We start from the raw sequence: 22,408 nt of genomic DNA on the forward strand, positions 1-22,408 counted from the left end.
GGCCAGCAGGACGGGGTTTCAGGGGAGCAGGAGGGTCTGTGTGTGGCCCTGTGAGTGACTAGTGATGAGGTGCAGCTTACTGCCTGCACACAGGTGTCTCCTGCTGAGGGCCCCCACCTGTCTGCAGGTGCACCCTCTCTGTACCGCAGTCCAGGTGTCCTCTCTGCACCTGCAGTCCAGGCATCCTCTCTGTCTGCACCTGCAGTCCAGGCATCCTCTCTGTCTGCACCTGCAGTCCAGGCGTCCTCTCTGTCTGCACCTGCAGTCCAGGCGTCCTCTTTCTCTGCACCTGCAGTCCTGCAGTCCAGGTGTCCTGCGCTGTTCGCTCCCACACTGGGGTGAGGAGGCGCTGCTAGAGCCCCAACCCTGGGGACTGGGAGTCCCAGCACCTCGAGTGAAACTCAGCCCTTCCACTTCTGAGCTGTGGGGTCACTCAGCGTGTCCCCACCCCCGTCTCTTGTAAGTCACTCAGCACGTCCCCAACCCCGTCTCCTGTGGGTCACTCAGTGTGTCCCCACCCCTGTCTCCTGTGGGTCACTCATCACGTCCCCACGCCCCCCACCCACCACCCCCCATCTCCTGAGGGTCACTCAGTGCGTCCCCACCCCCATCTCCTGTAAGTCACTCAGCGCGTCCCCAACCCCATCTCCTGTGGGTCCCTCAGCGCGTCCCCACCCCTGTCTCCTCATCTGCAGAATAGGAGAATGGATGATCGCTTCCTCCAAGGGTTCTTGTAAAAGTAAACTAGGTGATGGGAGGATGGTGGGACGGAAGGAAGTCCCTCGAGGTGATGGGAGGATGGTGGGACGGAAGGAAGTCCCTCGAGGTGATGGGAGGATGGTGGGACAGAAGGAAGTCCCTCGAGGTGATGGGAGGATGGTGGGGGCGGAAGGACGTCCCTGCTACAGCTGCCGTGGGGGTTTCTCAGTGCAGGGTGGTGCCTCCCGGGCTCCGGCAGGAAGAGGGAGGGGCAGAGACTGGGGAGGGGGCACTGGTGTGTCCTCCTCAAGCAAAATCAAACTAACGAGGGCAAGGAGAATGCGAGGCTGCCGGGTGCTTTCTGTGCTTCCAAAGCCAGGACACGGCCGGGGGGGCACTCCTGAGTCCTTCCTCGCACTTCCTGCTCTGGTTTGAGTGACATCTCCTCCAAAATGTGTGTTGAAAGAGTCCCCCCTGCAACAGCATTTAGACCTGTGGCCTCTGGGAGAACAGGACGAGCACCTTGTGAATGGGCTCCAGGGGGGAGGGGGTACCCTCTCGCCCTCCCACCATGCACCATGTGAGGCCACAGCCTTCGTCCCCTCTGGAGGAGGCAGCAATCAGGCGCCCTCTGGAAGCAGAGAGCAGCCCTCACCAAGCAGCGACCCTGCTACTGCCTCAGTGCTGGACTTCTAGCCTCCAGAAAAACCCAGTTCTTACGCACAACCCAGTCCGAGGCGTTTGTTACAGCAACACAGGCGGAGCGAGACGCTCCCCAAACACTGGCTTCATATGACATTTGGGAATCCTAACCCCATGTGGGGCCTCCATCAGGAGAGCCAGAGAGAAGAGAGGGAGGGAGAGGGAGGGAGGGGCGTGCGGCGCTGGCATCCGGGGAGGGCAGACAGATCCACCGGCAGCAGCCTGGCTTTCCTTCTCTTTGACTTTTTTCATTTGTTTAATGATCCGAATGCTTGAGCAAGAAACCCCGGCCTCGCCTGCCTCGGCCTTTTCTCTTTGATCCCTGAGTTGCTGAGATTAAAGATGAGGTCCCAAATGAGAGCTACCAAGAAGATGTGGTCGAGCGGCTCCGGCCCCTGGGCTCCCACAGAGAGGGTCTCGGGAGGTCCAGGGGAGGGGCTGGCTGGGGGCCTGGACTCACGATCCAGGGGAGGGCCAGTGCTGGGCCTGGACTCAGTGAGGCCTCCGTCTCGTGCTGTGTCAGGCTCAGGGCAGTGAATCCTTCTCCTGCTGGGGGCTTCACGCAGAGAGTTGTGCCGGGGGGACCCAGGAGGCTCTTTGAGGGCTGGCAGCCAGTCCTGGGGCAGCCTCATCTGCAGCTGACCCTGCTGCCCCCTCGAGAGGCACCGGCAGCGCCTGCCACCCAGCCGGGCCTGGGCTGTGCCGGTCTGGTGTCCTCGTTTACTCCTGGTGTCAGCCAGCGGCTGCGGCCATGGCCCTACCCTGTATGCGGTGCACCCCGAAGCTGGTGCAGCCCATGCTCTGTGCTGGAAGAGCCCACGCCTGTGCCGGGAAGCCCTGCAGAGGCCGCAGCTGCTGCCAGGCACTAAACGCCGGCTTGACACAGCCTGGTGCGGAGCTGGGTTCTTTCTGCCCCCACTCCTCGCGGCTGTGTGGCCTCCCCAAGACTCAGCTTTCCCCTCTGAAGACGGGGGTCAGGCCACCTGCCTCAGGGGCCAGGGACAGCACACTGGACAAGCACAGGGCAGTGTGCTCGGTCCCGGCCGAGGCCGAGGGGTGCGGCCTGCATTGGCTGGGCTGTTCTTGCTGGTGGCATGGGGCCTGGGGAAGGATGGAGCCTAACGTAGGCTCAGGAGGGACAGCAGATGGTGGGCGAGATGAGCCACACCAACCCTTGCCATCAAAGCTTCCTCTGCACCCAGGTGATCTGAGCTCCCAATCAGTGCAGTGGCGTGGCTGTGGCTGCAATCCCCTAGCCCCAGCGCCCTGCTCCAAAAGCAGAGAGGCCAAGGCCCTCCCACAGATGGACGGAATGGCCAAGGCAGGAGACCACAGGAGCCCTGGACCCACTGCGTGTCTCAGGAAGCACCCTCTCGCCTTACACCTTCTGGCTGTCCTCTCGGCCGAGGCTCTCTCTTCCTGACGGGTGAGTGTTTCAGGGTGGGCAGGCTCGGGGCCCAGCCAGTGGGCGGTTGCAGCCAGGGCCAGGGGCATTACAAAGCACCAAGAACCGAGGATACACGGGCTCGGGGTCTCAGCTTCCTGCCGTCCATCAGTAGAGCTGGGAGGGACATAGGCTGGGCCTCACCTGGCCAGAGGTGTAGAGGATGCAGAGACCTCTGACCGGACCAGCCACGTTTGCTGTCACATTTGCCATCACACCCTGACGCCTGCGGCCACCCGTGCAGCTGGAGGCTGAGGAAGCAGGTGCTGAGCCAGGTGGGTGTCAGACCGGGGCCTCAGAATCCTGTGAGGCCTTCACTCGGTTCCCACCTGCTCCGCGTGGGAGACTTGGCTGAGGCAGAGGAGAAAGTCGGCAGACCCGCAGGAGGGCGCGTGCGAGGTGCACTGGGGGCTGCTCTCTGGGGCATGAGACACCACCCAGGACTTCCCAGGCTCACAGCAGCCCCTGGGGAGAGTGGCCCCACATGTGTGCACAGGAGCCATGGGGATCTTCTCTTTAAACAAGCTACGTGACTCTCCCGGGACAGGCCCACCCGCCCAGAGCTCCCACCTCTGGGAAAGGACCCCTGACAGGAAGGAAAGGAAAGCCCTGGGGCTCGTTCTGTGGTCGCCAGCAACAGGAGCCTGGAGGGAAGTCAGGAAAGGCGCGGCCTGGGGAGCAGGCTCAGGAAGACGGCCCGGAGGCTGGGGGCTCCTCTCCGGGAGCTGCAGCCATGATCCTAGCTGCCCCTCTGCCCCCTCAGCCAAGGGTTCATAGTACCAGGGAGAGTCTGACGGCGACGCTTGGGCCGAGGCCATGTCTCTACGGCCAGCCTGAGGACGCGGTTGATGTGCCCCCTGAGGTTGTGCACACACAGCCTGCATGGCTGCACAGAAGCATCCGAGTGAGGGAGAGGCGGCACTGCCAGTGGAAACCAGGGTGATTCAGTGACAGACGGCTCAGGAAGCTGAAGCGCCTCTGCCTCCGAGAATAAGAAGACAGGGTGGGAAATGGTATTTCTGGCGAAGAACTATTCCAAAATGGTGGTGGGGGGCAGGGTGTGTGCTGTCAGGGCCGGAAGAGGGGGGCTGCACTGCTCTGTGGGGAGCTGGCATCTGGGTGGGTCCTGAGTGTGGGAACGGAGTTCAAGGGGGTGGGGATTGCGGGGAACAGGACCATGCGTACTGTGAAGGGCCAGGGAACAAGAATCTCACCCAGGAAGCCTGGGCTGAAGCCAGCTGGGAAGAAGCTTCGGCAACTCCCAGGCAGCTCCCGGGAAACCTCGGGGAAAACGCATCCCCCGAGGCAACCATCCTGGGCTGCCCCTGAAGTCCAGCTCAGCCTGATTCCCACACTGGGAGTGCACACACGTGTTGCATTGTTGGGCAGGACGTTCCTTTCAGGAGGGAGAAGCTGGGACTGGAGAGACCCAGGCCAGGCTCTGAGCCAGAGAGGGGCCTCTCTGTGTGTCTGCGGTAAACTGGAAGCCAACCAGCGCCCTTTTCTTTCAAAGGAAGAACAGAGTCGACAACATTGCCTGTGGGCCCGGATGAAGGGGTCAGGCTGTGCTCTCTGCGAAGCCCTGGGGATTGGCCTCTCCTTTTCTGGGAGTGTTTGTTGCAGTTGACAGTTCTCCCAGTTTCATCTGAAACTCTGTGGCTGTTCTGGCTGCTTTTGGTGCACGGGGACAGGGGTGTTTTGACAACAGAGGGGTCTTTGCAGCCCCGCACAGGCTCTGCGGACAGCTCTGCCAGCAGCTCTGCCGGGAACCCAAGCCTGGGTTCCTCTTCCTTTCCTTTTCCTGTTGTTTCTGCCACAAGGAAGGTCTGCCCTGCGGACAGGCTGGGGCTGCTGCAGGTGTGGGAGAGCAGCGACTGAATGGTGGCCCCCCAATTTTAGGCCTAGCACAGTGGCTCACACCTGCAAGCCCAGCACGTTGGGAGGCCAAGGCAGGAGAATTGCCTGAAGCCAGGAGTTTGGGGCAAGGTTCTTTGCAGATGTGATTAAGGATCTTGACATGAGAGCATGCTGGATTACATAGGTGGGCCCTAAATGGCATCAGAAGCATCATAACAAGTGACACACAGGAGAGGACGAGGTCATGCAAAGGTGGAGGCAAAGACCAGAGCGATACGGCCACAGGCTGAGGATGCTGGGAGCCACGGGAGCTGGGAGGGGCAGGAAGGACCCTCCCCAGAGCTTCGAAGGCAGTGCAACCCGCCCACACCTGGATGTTAGACGTCTAGCCTCCAGAACTGGGACATAAAAAATTTCCGTGGCTTTAAGCCGCTAGTTTATGGGAATTTGTCATGGCAGCCCCCCAAAAATGAATCCACTGGGCTTACTAAGAAAGAAAAAAGGCGAAGACGCACAAGGTCCTGGCCTGAACAAGCTGTCACTCTCCTGAGTTTCCCTGCCCTGGAGGCCTTTCCCAGCTTGCCAGTAGTCCCAGGAATGCATGGGCCCCACTAGGCCTGCGTTTGTGCTGGCTGGGGTGGCTGTCCTTCCATTGCTGTCCTTCTCTGTCTTCCTCTGTCCATCACTGTCCTCCGCTGTCCATCACTGTCCTCCACTGTCCATCACTGTCCTCCACTGTCCATCACTGTCCTCTGCTGTCCATCACTGTCCTATGCTGTCCATCATTGTCCTCTGCTGTCCATCACTGTCCTCTGCTGTCCATCACTGCCCTCCACTGTCTGTTGCTGTCCATCACTGTCCTCCACTGTCCTCCACTGTCTTTCACTGTCCATTATTGTCCTTTGCTGTCCATCACTGCCCGTCACTGTCCATCACTGTCCTCCACTCTCTGTTGCTGTCCATCACTGTCCTCCACTGTCCATCACCTTCCATCACTGTCCGTCACTGTCCTTCACACCTCGGTAGGACCATCAGCTTTTACTCTCTGGAAACTGGGGGATATTTTCCTGCCAGGCTGCTCAAGCTCTGCCTAGAGTCCCCCAGGTGGGCAGGCCGTGGCATTCTGGCCCCCATTCCCCAGCCCCTTAGGCGACAGACCTGTTGGGAGCCTGAAGACAGCCCACCTGTCCTCAGGTGTGACTCATGCTCACTGCAGTTTGCTGCTGCCCCAAAGTCCAGCTCCGGGCAAGGGTGGGGGCCTCCGACTAGGGTCTTCCCATGTGGGATTCTGTGTAAGGATGGAGACGTGGTGCCATTCTGCTTTTAAAGCTGTCACTCTTAGGCAGAAGGAATTCAAGCAAGAACAAGAGCAGATGAAGTGTCTGAGAAAACCTCACCACCCACAGCTGGCCAGGCCCCAACAACTGACCTGGGCCAAGTCACAACTGTGTCACCAGCGAACCAGGGGTGCAAACGGAACCCGCCTCTGGAGGCTGCGCTAACATTCATGTGGGTGACACTGCGCCTGGGGTCCCCGCGGCTGGCTGCTGCCGTCAGTGTGCACCAGGGCAGCTGGAGTGTGGGCTGTGCACGGCGTGGGCCCTGTGCAGACCTGCTCTGCTGAACTCTCAAAGGGGCTATCCTGACCCCTTCACCAGAACTCGTAACTTTGGAGCAGAGGATGCCCACGACGGCTCCTGGCTCTGACACTGGCTCCTGCAAGGGACACTAGGGCATCGTTGCATCCTCAGCAAGTGAAGGCTTTTGCTTTCAACAGGAAGAGCAGGCAGCCTGGTAGGACAGAACCGCAAGGCTCATGCATGTCCAGGCAGCTTCCCCTGAGAGAGACCGAGAGAGAAGGATCCACACACAGGCAAGGCTGAGCAGGTGCCCCTCCCTCTCCCTCAGGACCTCAGCAGCCGGCTGTGGGCCTTCCTCTGCTTACGTGGCTCCTCTGCTTACGTGGCACCTTTGTGAATCATCTTCTAGGAGTCCATGTCCTTCCACCAATGGCTCCAAGTGCCTGGAGGAACCAGGGTTATGGGGGACGGGGATGATACTGCTGTATTTAAAAATCAATGTCTTATATATTGTATAAATAAACATTAATTTTTTCACGTCTTTTAAAAATTGGGATATAATCCTCACACCATAATAGTCACCCCTTTAGAGTGTAGTGCTCAGTGGGCTGCAGTGTATTCACAGAGCTGTGCAGCCATCACCACCATCTAATTCCTGAATATTCTTATCTCCCCAGCACTGCAAACAACCTGAGGCTCCCTCTCCCTCCACAACTGGCCACACCTTTGCTCTCTGACCTTTGGGGCTTGGAAGCTACCCCCGCACCCACCCATGAGCCTGGATGACAGATCTGGAGTGGCTCCCCGCAGTGCAGAAAACCTGACCCTTGGTCTTCTGTTAACCCCTCCTGATCCCTGGGACTGAGGGACACACAACCAAAATTAGGAAGGCAGGAATCCTCAGTAATTCGTAAAATCTCGAGATGGGCAGGAATTCAGGTTGCCATGGGAAACCCATCTCAGGCTCCTCAGGCGGTGGGTGGCAGTCAGGGAGCCTGCCCTGCCACTGAGTAAAGACCAAGTGGCAGCCCTGGCCCGGCCACCTGCCGTGATCTCCTGCTGTTCTGCCCCCACGGGCTTTCCTACCGGCTGCCACTCTGGCTCACTGTGTCCAAGTCCTGCTCCTCTCCGGCCTGGCTGGGACCCTTCCCTGCCTCCAGCACAAGCTTCTTCCGGAAGCGCAGGCTTTACAGGGCTCAGCCCCATCCAGACCCCAGGACCTGCCCTTGACAGCTGGGTCCTGCCTCCACCGTGCACAGGGCCTCAGGCTGTCCCAACCCGAGGCTCCCTAGGCCCCTCTCGCGCAGGCAGGAGGCCGGTCCAGGCAGTTGGAGCAGACCTGGCCTTCAGGTCTCAGCCTTCCGGCAGAGGAGCCCACTGTGGGAGGTGAGAGAGCCCGGCTCACTCCCACCTCCTGAGTCCTTGGCCCGCCCGTGGAGGGGACCTCTGAGCTCTGGACCCGGGTCCAGGACTTCTCTAAGCCAAGGAATCTCTGAGACTTTCAGAGAAAACGCCTCCGGGATGCGGGTCGCTCAGACACCCCACGGGGATGGTTGTTGGGGATCTCACGCCGGGGGCGCAGGGCGGGAGCAGGTGCCGGGTAGGTCATCCTGGAGGAGGGGGCGGACGCCGGTCATCCCTGCCGCGTCCGGGGCGGGCTCCCCTCAGCTGCAGGTCTGTCCTGGGGCCGCGGCGCCGCCCCTCGCTACCCGAGAAACCGCGCCATCGCCCCTTTAAGAAGGGTCCCCCTCTCCGGCCGGCGCGAAGCCCCCAGGGGCTGCAGGCGGGGGTGGGAGGGGAGACGCGGCGCAGCTGTTACCCGGCGGTGGGGCTGGGCCGGGGGTTGCGGGGAGGAGAGGGGAACGGGATGCTGAGGGGGCGGGGCCGAGGCTGCAGCGCGGGGGGAGTGGGCGGAGCGGGGGCGGGGGCGGGGGCCGAGCGCTGGGCACCCGGAGGCCTCCTGTATAGGCGGGCACCATGGGCTCCTGCTCCGGCCGCTGCGCGCTTATCGCCCTCTGCGCTTTTCAGCTGGTGAGTGGCGACCCCTCCGCGAGCCTCCTGGAGCCCCAGGTGCCCGACCCACAGCGGCTGCGGGGTCCCGGCGCTTCCCTCCGCCCCGGGGCCCCTTCGCTGGGTCCCGCGCCAGCTCCGAGGGGGATGCCTCGGATCCCAGGCTGCTGCGGCCGAAGGTGGTGTCGCCTGCGGGGCGTGGGGAGTCGCGGCGCTCGGTCCCGTCCCCGGTGTGCGTGCGCAGAGGGCGGCCGCGGGTCCGGAGCGGCGGGGACAGGTGCCGGGGAGCGGCTGGATGGGCGGGCGGGACGGAAGCCTTCTGGAGGGGCCGCCTGGACCCCATCGCCTGGGGAGGCGTGTGCGGCCCCGGGTGCGCCCCCGGGTGCGCGCGTGTCTCTGTCTGTGCGAGCGTTTCCCGCAGCCGGCCCCGGGCGCCGAGTGAGCGGCCAAGTTCCGATTCTGAGATCCGGGTGGGGCGATGACGGAGGCTGTGCCTGCGAGTTTGCGAGTGTAGGGGACGGGGGGTGAGAGCGTCCTGCCCACCCGCGAGCAAACCGGCCCCACCCGCCTCCGCCGCCCCGATTCCGCCCGGCGTGGAGCGATGCGGAGGCGAGAAGGGGCTGGAGCCGATGCCCGGGGCGCAGCGCGAGCGTCTTCTGTGTCGGGATTGGCCGGGGCTCCCCCGGCCAAGTTTCCATTCTGCCCCGGAGTCCGAAGCTCCCTGGGACGCCTGGAAGGCGGATTCTTTCCCGGAGCCCGCTGCCCTCGGGGAGGGGGCTAAACAAAGGCCTCGCCAGTCCGGGCTGGGTAAGCTGCTTTGCTTCGATGCTAATTGGCCCTGGGTCTCCCGTCTTAAAAAGGAAATGATGCTTTGTGGGCTGCGGAGCGCAGCTGGACCGCGCGCCCCCCTCCTCTTCCTGATGCTGGAAGGGCCAGAAGGGGCTGTTTCAGAGTTTTGAGCAGCAAAACCCTCGGAGTGCGTGGCTGTGCAGCTTGGGTGTCCTGTCCTCGACTTAGGGGCACAGGCTTGCGGGCGGACCTGGGGACGGCGGAGGCATCGTGTCCTTCCTCCTGGAAGGAAGGAGCTTCCGGAGCTTTCCTGGGAGGCTCGCTGGGGCTGCGGAGATAACCTGAGGCCCTGCAACAGGCTGGGGGGCCCAAGGACCATCCCAGGCCTTGGGACAGTTGGTATCTTTCAGTGAGTGGCTCCCCAGTGGCAGGAGTCCCTTAGGAGACGGGTGGGGAGGGGCTGGAAGCAGGAATGGGGAGGGCAAGGGTGGTCCACTCGAAGATTCGAATACCTGTCGGATGACCTCATGAAGGACAGGCACCAGCCTGGACGGTACCCCAGTTTGGAGCATGGCCAGTGGCAGCTGGTGGTGCGTGGGCGTCAGGAAGCGAGGCTGCTTTGGGGGACACTGGTGACATTGGTTTCCATCTGTTGAAGGTGGTGTGAGGATGTGCTGGGGTTGATGGTGCTGGGGTTTGTGCAGGAGAAATGGGTGCTTCAGTCTCAGGTGCAGGGTGAGGCACGACTGTGCTGGTCGGATGTGACCTCGGGGCACAGAGGGACAGGTGGGGTCGTACTCCCGTTTCACCTCTGAGGTGGACAGTAGACAGATGGGCGCACATGCAGGCCCTTGGAAATTTGGTTGCAGCCAAGAGGGAAAGAGTCATCCTGGCTTGAGGGCCGCAGGGCTTCCCCAGCAGACCTGGGGACTCTCCAGGGACTGGGCAGAGCCGTGTCCTCTCAGGGCCAGCCTCTAGGGTCGCTGCTGAACCGCAGCAGGGAGCTGTCAAAGGCAATCTGGCACCCCACTGTGCCTCCTCTGCCTTGGGGAAGAAGAGTCCTTGACCGCAGCTCTAGTCACTGCATGTGGGTGGGGGGCCCGGGAGGAAGGGGGTGTTGGGTAGCCCTTTTTTTTTTTGACAAATGTGAGAATTTTGTGTTACCAAGCTACAGGACAAAGGGCCCAGGCATCTCTTCTTGGAGCCTTTCTCCCCAAAGAACAGTGTGAACTTTGCTGGCTCTGAGCGGGGCTGTGCGGCGTCCGATTCCCAGGCTGTGCCCTGCTGCATTAAGGAGACCCTGGGAGCCAAAGGCCCAGGAAGGGGTTTGGGGCTGGGTCCTGGCAGGGCCACCAGGGTCACCTGCTTCCATGGTGGCATGAGACTCACTGCTCACGCATGTGGCCACATGTCCTGGAGCCCTGAGCCTCTGGGAGTCTTGGCTTCGAGATGAAAAAGACTCCCCCTGCCCCTCTGTGCCGCAGGGTCTCCATTCTGGAGGCAGACCTGAGGCTGCTCCTCAGGCCGAGACCCCTTAGCTGAGATGTGCAGCTTGCCCCAGCCGCCAGCCCAGACCTCACAGGACTGTACCCGGTGTAGGCGAAGTGGGCCAGGGCAAGAACTGCCTCCCTTGGGGTGTTGCTTACCTTCCCCCCGGGGCTCCGGCAGGGCAGACATCCCTCCTCGTAGGTTAGTGTCCTCTGGGCAGGATGGGGAGGCCTGGGACTAAGAGTTTTGTGGGCGGCAAACCACCCAGGTGCCAAGGCAAGAGACTGAGGGCGCGAGCTGTTCCAGTATAATAAAATATATAATACAACAATAGTTATACTAGATATAGATCATAGATATGATTATATATGAATACTGTTAAACTTTAGTTTGTAGCAATTACTCTTTGTTCCAATATTATAATAATCCTTGCTCTATAATCACAACCTAGGAAAAACCAGGCCATACAGAGATAGGAGCTGAAGGGATACAGTGAGAAGTGACCAGAAGACAAGTGTGAGCCTTCTGTTATGCCCTGACAGGGCCACCAGAGGGCTCCTTGGTCTAGCGGTAACGCCAGCATCTGGGAAGACACCCGTTGCCAAGCGGACGGTGGTCTAGCAGAAGCGTCAGTGTCAAGGAAAAACACCCGCTACTTAGCAAACCGGGAAAGGGAGTCTCCCTTTCCCTGGGGGAGTTTAAAGAAGACTCTACTCCTCCACCTCTTGTGGAGGGTCTGACATGAGTCAGGTTTGCCCGCAGTTATCTGGAGGCCTAACCGTCTCCCTGTGATGCTGTGCTTCAGTGGTCACGCTCCTAGTCCACCTTCATGTTCCATCCTGTACACCTGGCTCTGCCTTTTAGATAGCAGCAGCAAATTAGTGAAAGTACTAAAAGTCTCTGATAAGCAGAAATAACGGTGTAAGCTGTCTCTCTCTCTCCCTCTCTCTCTGCCTCAGCTGCCAGGCAGGCAAGGGCCCCTGTCCAGTGGACACGTGACCCATGTGACCTTACCTGTCATTGGAGATGGCTCACACTCCTTACCCTGCCCGTTTGTCTTGTATCCAATAAATATCAGCACAGCCCAGCATTCGGGGCCACTACCAGTCTCCGCGTTTTGGTGGTAGTGGTCCCCCAGGCCCAGCTGTCTTTTGGCTGGGATGGGGGATGGGGGATGGAGTGGCTGGGGTGGAGGATAGGGCGGCTGGGGTGGGGGATAGGGAGGCTGGGGTGGGGGATAGGGAGGCTGGGGTGGGGGTGGGGCAGCTGGGGTGGGGGATGGAGTGGCTGGGGTGGGGGGTGGGGGATGGAGTGGCTGGGGTGGGGGATGGGGTGGGTTCTGCAGCATCTTCTCTTCTCTGGGTTGTGCTTCACCAGCACGTGGGAAGGAGCTGGTGACGGGTGGGGCCGAGTGCGCCAGTCCCTGCAGTTAGTGGCCTGGTCATGGCTTTGCTCAGGTTTTCTTGGTCTCCTAAATATAAAATACCAACTTTATATTCCTCAGGCACCTTTCCCTCCCCCTTCGTTGGTTCTCTCTCGGCCTCGTGTGGAGGGCCAGTTCAACAGAGTCCTGTAATGTCCTGAAGTGGAGGGGAGACTGCCTGCCTGCCAGAGAGCAGCCTCACCAGCACTGTCCCCAAGGCAGAGATGCAGGCAGCAGGCTGGGGCCTCGGCATCCAGTACCCTTGTGAATCCGCGTCGGTCCCTCCTGGCCATCTGACCCCCCCGAGTGGTGTTTTCTGGGCCATCTGTGTGTCTGTCACCTGGCCCTACAATTCGTGATTTAGAGCAGCCCCCGGTGTTCCCATTCTCCAGATGAGGAAACTGGGGACAGAGGGGATGGGGCCTACTCAAGGGAGGAACGCTCACGCAGGGACAGACAGTGACGCGCAGGGACACACGGGGGCCTGTCAGGCTCATTTGGGGATTTTTCTTGGAAGAGCCAAGCACACAGTAGATGCTCAGTGCCTGCTCGGTGGTGGTCATGGAGCAGGAGTTAGAGCCCTGGCGTCCTTCGTCAAACAAAGGTGTGGTGGGCGGGTGTGGGGAGGAAATCCCTGCTGAGATCCTGTCACCTTGGCCCAGTACCTGGCTGGCAGGCCTGGGGCCTCCCTCAGGTCCACGCTTCATGGCGCCCACCCTGCTCCTAGGTCACCGCCCTGGAGAGGCAGGTGTTTGACTTCCTGGGCTACCAGTGGGCGCCCATCCTGGCCAACTTCGTCCACATCATCGTCGTCATCCTGGGACTCTTCGGCACCATCCAATACCGGCCGCGCTACGTCATGGTGGTGAGTCCTGGGCCCGGCCCCCTTTATGGGCAGGTGGGTTGGGGTGACCAGGATGGCAGCTCCTGTGGCACCATCCTGGCATATTTTCCTGGACACCACTGAACACCCCACAAATGCCAACCCAGACCCCTGGGTTCAGACCTGTTTGCTGCCTGGACATCTAGAATTCTGGTTCGGACGGAGGGGATTTTCTGAGGCTGCTTGAAGGAGAAGCTGCATATATTGGGGAGCCCCAGGCACTGAACACCTTCATGAATTCATCCCCTCAGTAGCCAGGGATCTAGGTGCTGCCATGATCCCTGCTTTACAGATAGGAAAACAGGCACAGAATCATTGCGGCAAGCCCAGGGTGGGACCTGGAACCCAGCAGACCCCTGGCCATACTGTCCTTGCTGCATCCTCTGGAGAAGCTGAAAGAATGTTCAGAAAAATGTCTCTCTGCTTAGTCAGCATTTTCATTCAGTGCAGAACCAAATAATCGGTCCAGACCAGTGGTTTGCAGCCGACTTTTCCTGCAAAGGGCAGATGGTAAATACCTTAGGCGCTGTGGCCCGTGCAGTCCCAGCACAAAAGCAGCTGGGCTGTGTGTACACAAATGGGTGTGGCTGTGTCTGCAAAACTTCATTTACAAAAGCTTCTGGCAGCTCTTTGGGGTGCTCTCTTGGGGGTGGTTTAGGGGGTGCTCTGCAGTGGAGGCCTGTGCTGTCCGCATGCAATATCTGCCTGGTGAGGTGAGGACAGGCCGTGGCAGCTCAGCCGGGGACGCTGTGTCCGTACGCCGACCTGCGCTGGGGCTCCCTCGAGCTGGCTGTCCCACCGCCTCATTCCTGGGGCACCCACGTGGGAAAGCTCTGAGACGTGTCCCAGGGTGGGCTTGGGGGACCCCTTTCTCCATGCTGTGCATCTGGGGGCCGCCAGACTCAGGAGCAGGGGCCACCCCTCCTATGCAATCACAGGACCCCTTCCCCCGGGGGCTGGGTGCAAGCAGGTGTGCCCGGGAGCTGCATTCAGCTGCCGTCCCATCCTCTCCTCTCCCTAGTACACGGTGTGGGCAGCCGTCTGGGTCACCTGGAACATCTTCATCATCTGCTTCTACCTGGAAGTCGGTGGCCTCTTACAGGTGAGTACAGACCGGGAGGCAGTGCGAGGTCCTTCCCTGGCTCCCGGCCGGGCCCCTGGTAACACCCTGTGTTTGCTCTTCATCTGTCGTCTGAGGCAGGGGTTCAGTCTGTGCATGGCTCTGTCCCCAGCACCCAGAACATCCCTGGTCTGTAGTTGGTAACTCAGTAAAGGTTTAGGGAAAGACCAGTTATTTGATGGGTGAAAGAAAGGCGTCTGTAAGTATTGGCAGCTGAGGGGGCTCCAGCTGGGGAAGAGGGGCCTCAGAGCAGGAGCAAATCCTGGCAGAGATGTGCAGGTGAATGGACACCACCGTCCTGGGGCCACGTAGGGTCCTTTGTCCCAGCCCGACCAACCCTCCAGGCTGGTAAAGCCTCGTGCCTCCTGTAGTGCAGGCAACCAGGGGAAACAGGGCGGGGGGTCATCGCTGAGCCGACCCTGACGGAGGCTGTTTTAGGCACTTTGCTTGCAGCTCAGAGGTTGGTCCTAAAGCCGGGGTGGGTGGATTTTGGTCTCCCCCGGGGGCTCTCTGCTCTGGCCGGTGCAGCACAGGTGGGCACTAGGGCAGGTACCCAGCCAGGCAGACGGGCCTCCGCTTCCTGGAACCACACCTGGGGCTGCAGCTGGGGAGACTGTCCTGAGGCAGACACACGTCACATGGAGCTTTGGCCAGAGACATGAGGAAGGCGCCCAGTGCCCCTGAGAGCGAGTTCTGGGGTCTGGGCAGGGAGGCCTTCCTAGAGGAGGAGGTGTGTGGGTCGAGGGCAGGCACAGGAGCGGCTGGGAGGGCGTTGATATTCCTTTCCCCACCATGGCTGGAGCCCCGGGGGCAGAGTGCAGTGGGAGGACAGGGGAGGTGGGAGGACAGGACCTCCTCTTGCCTCTCTGTAGTGTTGTCCCGGCAGGCTGCAGTGGGTGAGGCCGCCCACCTCCTGGTGCTAACCAGCCCTGCTCCTGCACCTCTCCCCTAGGACAGCGAGCTACTGACCTTCAGCCTCTCCCGGCATCGCTCCTGGTGGCGTGAGCACTGGCCGGGCTGTCTGCACGAGGAGGTGCCGGCAGTGGGCCTCGGGGCCCCCCATGGCCAGGCCTTGGTGTCACGTGCTGGCTGTGCCCTGGAGCCCAGCTATGTGGAGGCCCTACACAGCGGCCTGCAGATCCTGATCACGGTGAGCGTGGGGAAGGGGACCCTGGGGTAGGGATGGGTTGATGGGGGAGGGGACATGGAGCTGGGAGCTCATCTCCCTGGGGCGGGGCCAGCTGACCAGGCCTCAGGCCTGTCTCTGCCTTCCTCATCCCCAACCCTTGCTGGAGAGGTTAAGGTATCACGGGTGGGTCCCATGTGGCTGGCACCTCAGTGCCTCCTCTGCAAACCACCTCCCCCAGGCGGGGCCAACCCAGGCCGTTTCTCAAGTTGAGCATGGTGTTTTCTGTGGGGAGTGGGGAGGACCCAGATCAGGCCGAGACACCCCGCCTCTGGCTTTGACGGCCCCAAGGAGGAGGGGAATGCATCTTCCTGACAAACCCATCCACGTGTGTCCCGCCTGTTCCCTCGGCTGCCCCGAGCCCATGCCAGTCATGGGAAGTGGACAGAGCCTGGGGCTTGGCTGGCAAGAAGCCCCTCAGACTTGTCGGGAACCTGGAGTGTGCACCTGGCAAGGCTGGCGCCACGTGACCCAGGTCTGACCGGACAGGGATTCTGTGGCCCCGGGTGGCCCTGAGGAGCAGCTGTTGCTTGTGCGGGAACGGGACTCTGCCATCCTCTCCGGCCCTGCATGGGTTCATAGAGAACAGGGGCTACGATGCTGCTCCTGGTCTGGCCACACGGCCACTTCCCCGCTGTGCCGCCTCTGTGAGCCTAACAACCTCCCTGTGCCTCAGCTCCCGCTTCTGTAAAATGCAGATGGTGCCAGTGCCTTCCTCGAAGTGCTCAGAAGGAGGCAAAAGCTGAGGTGGGTGTGTGGAGGGTGCTTGGTCAGCGTTTCGCCTCAGGAGCTCCTGGGGCAGGGCCGATGTGACTGCAGCACGGCTGGTGCCGTCTCTGGAGGAACTTCTGACCCATCTCGAGGCTCCCTGACTTTCCCTGGTGCACACAGTGGCGTCGATGCAACACACCAGGTGGACATGGGGCTTCTAGGAGCGAGGCTCCATGGCCAGCAGCTGGCGGTGGAAGCTGCATTCCAAATCTAAGGACCCCATGGCCTGACACGTGACGGTGCGGGTGGCCTCGTGAGCTCCCCGGGCTCCTTCCTGGGCTCTGCTCTGGTCTTGCGGGAAATCAGGCCAGGAAGGTGCTGCCCCATAACAAGGGGCCACAGACGCACCTGCCAGCTCCGGTCGGGGCTTGTTTCTCCCACCAAAGCCACTCAGCAAGGCCCCCAAAATGCGTGGAACGCAGGTGCCTGCCACTGGAGAAGAAAGAGCCGATTTCCCAAGTGTGCACATCAAAGCTCCCGAGATTAGGCTTTGTGAGAAGGCAACAGAAAGGAAGCTCGGCCGGGCGCGGTGGCTCACGCCTGTAATCCCAGCACTTTGGGAGGCCAAGGCAGGCAGATCACGAGGTCAGGAGATCGAGACCATCCTGGCTAACACGGTGAAACCCCGTCTCTACTAAAAATACAAAAAAAATTAGCCGGGTGTGGTGGCGGCGCCTGTAGTCCCAGCCTCTCGGGAGGCTGAGGCAGGAGAATGGCGTGAACCCGGGAGGCGGAGCTTGCAGTGAGCCGAGATGGCGCCACTGCACTCCAGCCTGGGAGACAGAGCGAGACTCCATCTCAAAAAAAAAAAAAAAAAGGAAGCTAGAGGGGAATGAATGAAGATTCTCTCGGAGGGAGCTGGCGGGCTGTGGGAGCCGAGGCTGGAGGAGTGGGTGTTCTGCATGGTTGCGGAGATGGGGCCTCCTGTTGGCTTTTATCCTGACTCCCAGAGATGGGAATTTCTTTGATAGGATGTGGTTTCTAAATTCCAGCCAGCTAGTCCTCGCTAGGAGCTCGGCTCTGCTGTTTGCTTTGGAGGGTCTGGGAGAGGCTGGCGGCTTGGTTGGCCTCTGCCGAGCTGTGCTGGGGAGGTGGGGAGGGAAATGGTGGTGGCAAGAGAGTCGTCTGACAATGCCAGGCTCTGGGGGGTGGGACGTGGGGCCTGCAGATCCCAGGCCTCCATGTAGCAGGGAGAGGGGAGAGCTTGGGGGTGGACCTGGGACTGGAGCCAGGAGAATGGGCAGGAGGCGGTGGTGTGTAGGGTGGGGAGCACGGGGGTGTGGGACAGAGGCGGCCTGCAGGTCCCTAGGCGAGGAGGGCACTGGCTGGAAGGGGCACCTTCCAATGGCTCCCCAAGCTCGGCTGCCTGTTCAGCACCACGACCAGCTCCAGGATGGAGGAGTCTTGGGCTCCTTTGGGGTGAGGGGGGGACGAGCCATGGAGGTTGCCCACCCTCACCCCTGCTCCCACCCTGGCCATGGCATGGAACCAGAAATGGCCATTTGGGACAGCTTCTTGAGTTTGTCTCAATATCAAGGAGATAGGTCTGCCTGCCTGGTGGTAAGAGAGGTCTCCTGGCCCCTGACTGACCCCTAGAAAGGAGCTGGATTTCCAGGAAAGCAACTGCCAACTTGCCTGTACCAGATGGGGTGGGGGATCGGGGGGACGGAGCCCAGGCATGTCCAGCCCTGGGGCCTGGCCTGCATGTCCTGTCTCCTCTCCTGGGCACGGTGGCCTTCACGGGGGCTGTTGGGCCAGGGCTATGGAGGAAGAAACCGAGACCAGAAGATGAAGTGAATGTTTGAGGTCACGCGGCTGCTCAGCGGTTGGCCTGAGGTGCAGCCAGGAAGGTTTCCTGCTTCGTTCTGGGGCCCCTCCAGTCACAGACCCACTGCCGCCTCCTTCGGTGTCTGTGGCCTGGAGTGCCCCTGGCCAGGCCCTCTCGCTCATGCCGTTGGTGTTTCTGGCTGCGGCAGCACTGTCCCCCCTTTGCCAGAGCCCTTTTTCCCTCAGTGGCCCTGGATGCAGGTGTCTGTGGCTTTGCAGTGGCCTGCCCTCTGCCCTGGACTCCCAGTCCCTCCCCTCTCCCTGCCTGACCCCTGCCCCACAGGCAGCAGCTAGCCCCCAACTCTGCCCAGAGTTGCCTGCTGGACCCCGAGTCCTCAGCCTGTCTCTCCTGCACTTTGCTGGGCTGAAAACCAGAATCCCAGATGGCTTGCTCCACAGAGGAGGAGGAACCCCTGGTGGCTGCTGGCTGGGGTGGGCTGGGGCCAAAGGCAGGAGGCCTGAGGGGACTCTGGGCTGGGACTGTGCTGGCCTGGGGTTCATCCAGCCTGGACTTCTGTGTCCTCACCCCACTCCCTGCAGCCACTCAGGCTGACCTGGTCATCTTCCCCACCCAATATCCATTATCCTCACCCACCTGCCCCTACCCAGTTGAGTCGGGGGGGTGGAAGGCAGGGGTGCATCCGGAACTTGAGAGCTGAGGATGCCCACGGGTCAGCTCTCCCACTCCATGTTACAGAGGAGGAACCTGAGGTCCAGGAGGGGCAGGGCCTTGGTGGTCGGGGTGCTCGGGTGCCTCTGCCCACGTCGCCACAGTGACACCCCGCAGGCTGTCCTGGCCACACTCACGCCCCCGCCTGTGGTGTCTTTCAGCTTCTGGGCTTTGTCTGTGGCTGCTATGTGGTCCGCGTGTTTACGGAAGAAGAGGACAGCTGTGAGTATGGGGCCTCCGTAGGCAGCGGGGCGGGAGACGCCTACAGAGGTGGCAGCTCTGAGTCTGTCCTGTCTGGGGCAAGGCGAGAGACCTCCCCTCTTGGGAGGGACCCCAAGTCCAGCAGGGCCTTGCTCATGGCTGTAGGCCTGAGCAAGGACTTGCCACACACCAGGGAAGAGATGAGCAGAGGTCCTGGCCTGGGGACTTCAGGGGTCAGCTGCCCCCCAGGTCCAAGGGCTCCTGTGCTTCGGGCTGGGCCTGCCCTCATGATCCCCACAGTGGCCACAGGTAGAAGGTCTGAGCTTAGACTGCTGAGGTCCAGGCCGCTGCAGCCTCCAGGCAGATCAAACCAGGACCCGCTGGCCGGGACGCTCACATCAGGCCCTCGGTAGCAGCCTGGACCCCATCTAGACAGCTCAGAAACAGGCCCCGCTGGCCGGGACGCTCACATCAGGCCCTTGGTGGCAGCCTGGACCCCCAGGCCCCACTGGCCGGGACGTTCACATCAGGCCCTCGGTGGCAGCCTGGACCCATCTAGGCAGCTCAGAAACAGGCCCCGCTGGCCGGGACGCTCACATCAGGCCCTCAGTGGCAGCCCGGACCCATCTAGGCAGGGTTTTCGTTTTCCCTCTGCTCGCCAGCCCCCGTCAGCTTTCCTGTGATTTGCTATACGAGTGGTCCACACTCAGGTGCCCTCGCTGGGCCCCTCATCCTGATGTGGTCTCACAGGAAGACCCTGTGGAGAAGGATAGAGCCGAGTGGAAGGGCAGACGCTAAGCAGCATCTGGGTGCGCCCAGGGGGCCCACGGTTCCTATGGACAGAACTATCCCTGGGGTCAGAATCCAGTTCAGAGCCATCTGTCCCCAGGACTCCAGGGGCCATGGGGTCAGCAGTCCACGTGTCAAAGGGCACTCTACCCTCAGACCAGGCCTGATTCCAGAGGCGAAGGATGCCCTCAGAGCCTTGGCCCCCAGCGCCCAGCATCCCTCAGCCACTCTGCTGCTGATCCTAAACCGTCACTCAGAGCTCAGCCAGCTTCCCGGGAGGAGGCAAACGGCTTCCTCACGCTGGTTCCATTCAAACATTTTAAGATGGGAACCCCACTTGAACCTGGGGTTCAAAATGCATCGACTTTGCCCAGCAAGCCCCTGCCACCTGCTGGCTGTGCAGACACAGTGTCAAGGGAGCCATCGTTTCTGAATGTGACAGAGGGTGGCGGGAGAGTGGGCGGAACACGGTGCAGCCCCTGCACAGGCTGAGGACCCGGGCCGTCCTACCCCCGCCGTCCCCCCAGGCCATCCCCGCACGGGCCAGAGGACCCAGGCTGTCCTACCCCCGCCGTCCCCCCAGGCCATGTCCCCTCTGCTGTCACGTCAGGGCTTTGGGCACTGTCTGTGCCCCCAGGGATCCCTTGGGCTTCGTTCTCTGGTTGGGCTTGTTTTCCACTCTGACATCTTTTCCGTTTTGTGGGTTTTGTTTTATTTGGGTCTTGATTTCTTTCAGTTGATTTCATTGGTGGATTTGATCCATTTCCTCTCTACCATGTCAATGAAAAGCCATCCAGCCTCTTGTCCAAGCAGGCGTACTTGTAAGTATGGCTGGCAGAACCTGCTCCGCGGCCAGCCTGGCCAATCTGGCGCTCACAGCGAGAGGCTGCCTTCCTTGGGGGCCTCACCAGGCACCTGCCTGTCCGTTCTGCCATCCATCCATCCATCCATCCACCCTCACTTTTCTAACGTCTGCTTCGTGCCAGGCTCTGGGGTGGTACTGGGGCTGCAGAGACCTAGGACCCAGTCCCAGCCCAGAAGCTCAGAGCCCAGCAGAGATGGAACCTGTGGGAGGGGGTTGGGTCCAGGAGTCGGCTCTGAGTCAGGGGCCATGAGGGTGTCCTGAAGAGCCACTTCCCAGTAGGTGGCATGGGGGTGCTGCAGGGCTCTCTCCGTGGCAGGAGTAGGCGGCATGGGGGTGCTGCAGGGCTCTCTCCGTGGCAGGAGCAGGCGGCATGGGGGTGCTGCAGGGCTCTCTCCGTGGCAGGAGCAGGCGGCATGGGGGTGCTGCAGGGCTCTCTCCGTGGCAGGAGCAGGCGGCATGGGGGTGCTGCAGGGCTCTCTCCATGGCAGGAGCTGGGGCCCTGGTTTCCTGTCTGGCAGAACCAGGCTTGTTTCTTGAAAGGCAGCGTCCACAACTCTGCAAACCCCAGACCTTGGGGTGGGGTGCCGGGGCTCCCAGCTGGCCTCCTCTGAAATAGCTTTTGCCACACAGCCTGCCCTGTACACAGTCCTAGTTTGGGGCTCAGAATAGGTGGCTGCACCGCCCCTGGGCTGCCCAGGCCCCCAGAGACACCTGATGGCATGCCCCTGGGTAGCCCCTGGCCCTTCTCTCCTAAAAATGAGGGCTGTCATGGCAGGCGCCGTTCAAGGTTGCAGGAGCCCAGCTCCCCATGTCAGAGAACGAGGGAGTAAAGACCTGGGCAGGGGTCGGGTCAAATGCAGGCCCTGAGCCAGGGACCCAGGCACACCCCTGGGTGAGCCTCCACCCCACTCCCAGCCCCACAGCCCAGATCCCACTGAGATGTCAGCAAACAGTCACAAGACGCTGACCTGCCGGCACAGGGAGAGGCAGTGGGGGCTTTCCAGGGCCTCGGCCCCACCCACCTCCTTTCTGCCAAAGGCCTGAAGCCTCCCACTGCTTGGACTTTGTTCCATTTCAGGTTCTCCAGGGGGAGGGGGTGGCAGCCCCCAGTGGCCGCCCCAGCCCTGTTCCCCCAGCTGCTCTCTGACCTTGTCCCCACAGGCCTGCGTAAGTGAGGAAACAGCTGATCCTGCTCCTGCAGCCTCCAGCCTCAGTGACCGACCAGTGACAATGACAGGAGCTCCCAGGCCTTGGGATGCACCCCCAACCAGCACCCCCCAGGTGGCCGGCAGCACCTGCCCTGGGTTCTAAGTGCTGGACACCAGCCAGGGTGGCAGGGCAGTGCGACAGCTGGCTGCAGCGTCAAGAGAGTTTGTAATTTCCTTTCTCTTAAAAAAAAAGAAAACATATAAAAGGCAGAGCCCCACATGCCCACCTTCTCTGGCAACATGGGGGTCACAGCTCTGCCCCCAGGCCGTCATCTCATCGAGGCGCCCCTCCCTCAGGTGCCCACCTGGGGCTGCTGGACCCTCAGGCTGCAAGCACCACTACTAGGATGCAGCGACGCGGGAACGGCACAGCCTCCCCAGGAAGTCAATGTGAGCCCCAAGACCCCTCAAGTGGTGAGGGCCCCAGTTGAACATGGAGGGTGCCCAACCCCAAACTCGTGCCAGAAGAATCCCCACTCCACCCAGGAGCTGAGGCTGATGGAGCCCTGGGGTGGGGGCTGGGCTTGACCAGGAACGGCAGAGCCAGGCCCCAAGGCATAGGGCAGGGCACGTGGTGGTGACGAGCAGGCGGTACTCTTGTAAAGAGGGGTCTTGGGCAAACAGTCCCAAAGGCTCCCCCAGGTATCATCAAGTTGGTAAATAAACAGGAACATGGCCCTCGCCCACTCTCCGGAAGATGCCGAGCTTGGGGGACAGTCAGGGGTACAATCTCAGGTGGGGCCTGAGGCCTGCCCGTTCCTACAGTCCTTAAAATACTGGAGGATAAGCGCGAGGGGGAGGCAAGGGGCCCGGAAGGGGGAGTCCGCGGGAGTGGGGGAAGTTTGGGGAGCAGCCTGGAGCCAGCTGCACCTGGGCAGGTGCTGCCCTGCTGGCCT

The 22,408-nt window shown here is 61.3% G+C and overlaps 1 protein-coding gene and 1 long non-coding RNA gene across 12 annotated transcripts; one reads left to right on the plus strand and one right to left on the minus strand.

The window, feature by feature from the left end:
• Nucleotides 1–1,628: 1,628 nt before the first annotated feature.
• Nucleotides 1,629–6,602, minus strand: LOC134735845 (uncharacterized). Its single transcript, XR_010119378.1, has 2 exons — nt 6,132–6,602; nt 1,629–5,990 (listed from the first exon to the last, which is right to left on the minus strand). It is a non-coding gene; the product is annotated as an uncharacterized lncRNA (long non-coding RNA).
• Nucleotides 2,349–22,193, plus strand: NKAIN4 (sodium/potassium transporting ATPase interacting 4). 11 transcript variants are annotated; one of them, XM_063633543.1, is made up of 7 exons: nt 2,349–2,827; nt 12,720–12,857; nt 13,897–13,977; nt 14,948–15,145; nt 18,611–18,671; nt 20,176–20,260; nt 21,466–22,193. In XM_063633543.1, exons 2-7 carry the CDS (start codon nt 12,852–12,854, stop codon nt 21,473–21,475), a joined length of 441 nt encoding a protein of 146 aa, XP_063489613.1. In that variant the 5' UTR covers nt 2,349–2,827; nt 12,720–12,851; the 3' UTR covers nt 21,476–22,193. The 11 variants fall into 11 exon arrangements, with proteins under 11 accessions (XP_063489613.1, XP_055121426.2, XP_063489610.1 ...); XM_055265451.2 differs by lacking the exon at nt 2,349–2,827 and adding an exon at nt 7,647–7,668; XM_063633538.1 differs by lacking the exon at nt 2,349–2,827 and adding an exon at nt 8,099–8,313 and having other exon boundaries at nt 20,176–20,248.
• Nucleotides 22,194–22,408: the final 215 nt, after the last annotated feature.

The sequence above is a fragment of the Symphalangus syndactylus genome, chromosome 24, assembly GCF_028878055.3.
Source record: "Symphalangus syndactylus isolate Jambi chromosome 24, NHGRI_mSymSyn1-v2.1_pri, whole genome shotgun sequence".
NCBI lineage: Eukaryota > Metazoa > Chordata > Mammalia > Primates > Hylobatidae > Symphalangus > Symphalangus syndactylus.

Bases quoted from the DNA above. Each gene is read 5' to 3' on its own strand.
- NKAIN4 (XM_055265447.2), top strand. From the start codon at position 8,260: ATGGGCTCCTGCTCCGGCCGCTGCGCGCTTATCGCCCTCTGCGCTTTT. The intron at 8,314-12,719 runs GTGAGTGGCGAC...CCCTGCTCCTAG, and splicing joins CCCTCTGCGCTTTTCAGCTG to GTCACCGCCCTGGAGAGGCA. The intron at 13,978-14,947 runs GTGAGTACAGAC...CCTCTCCCCTAG, and splicing joins AAGTCGGTGGCCTCTTACAG to GACAGCGAGCTACTGACCTT.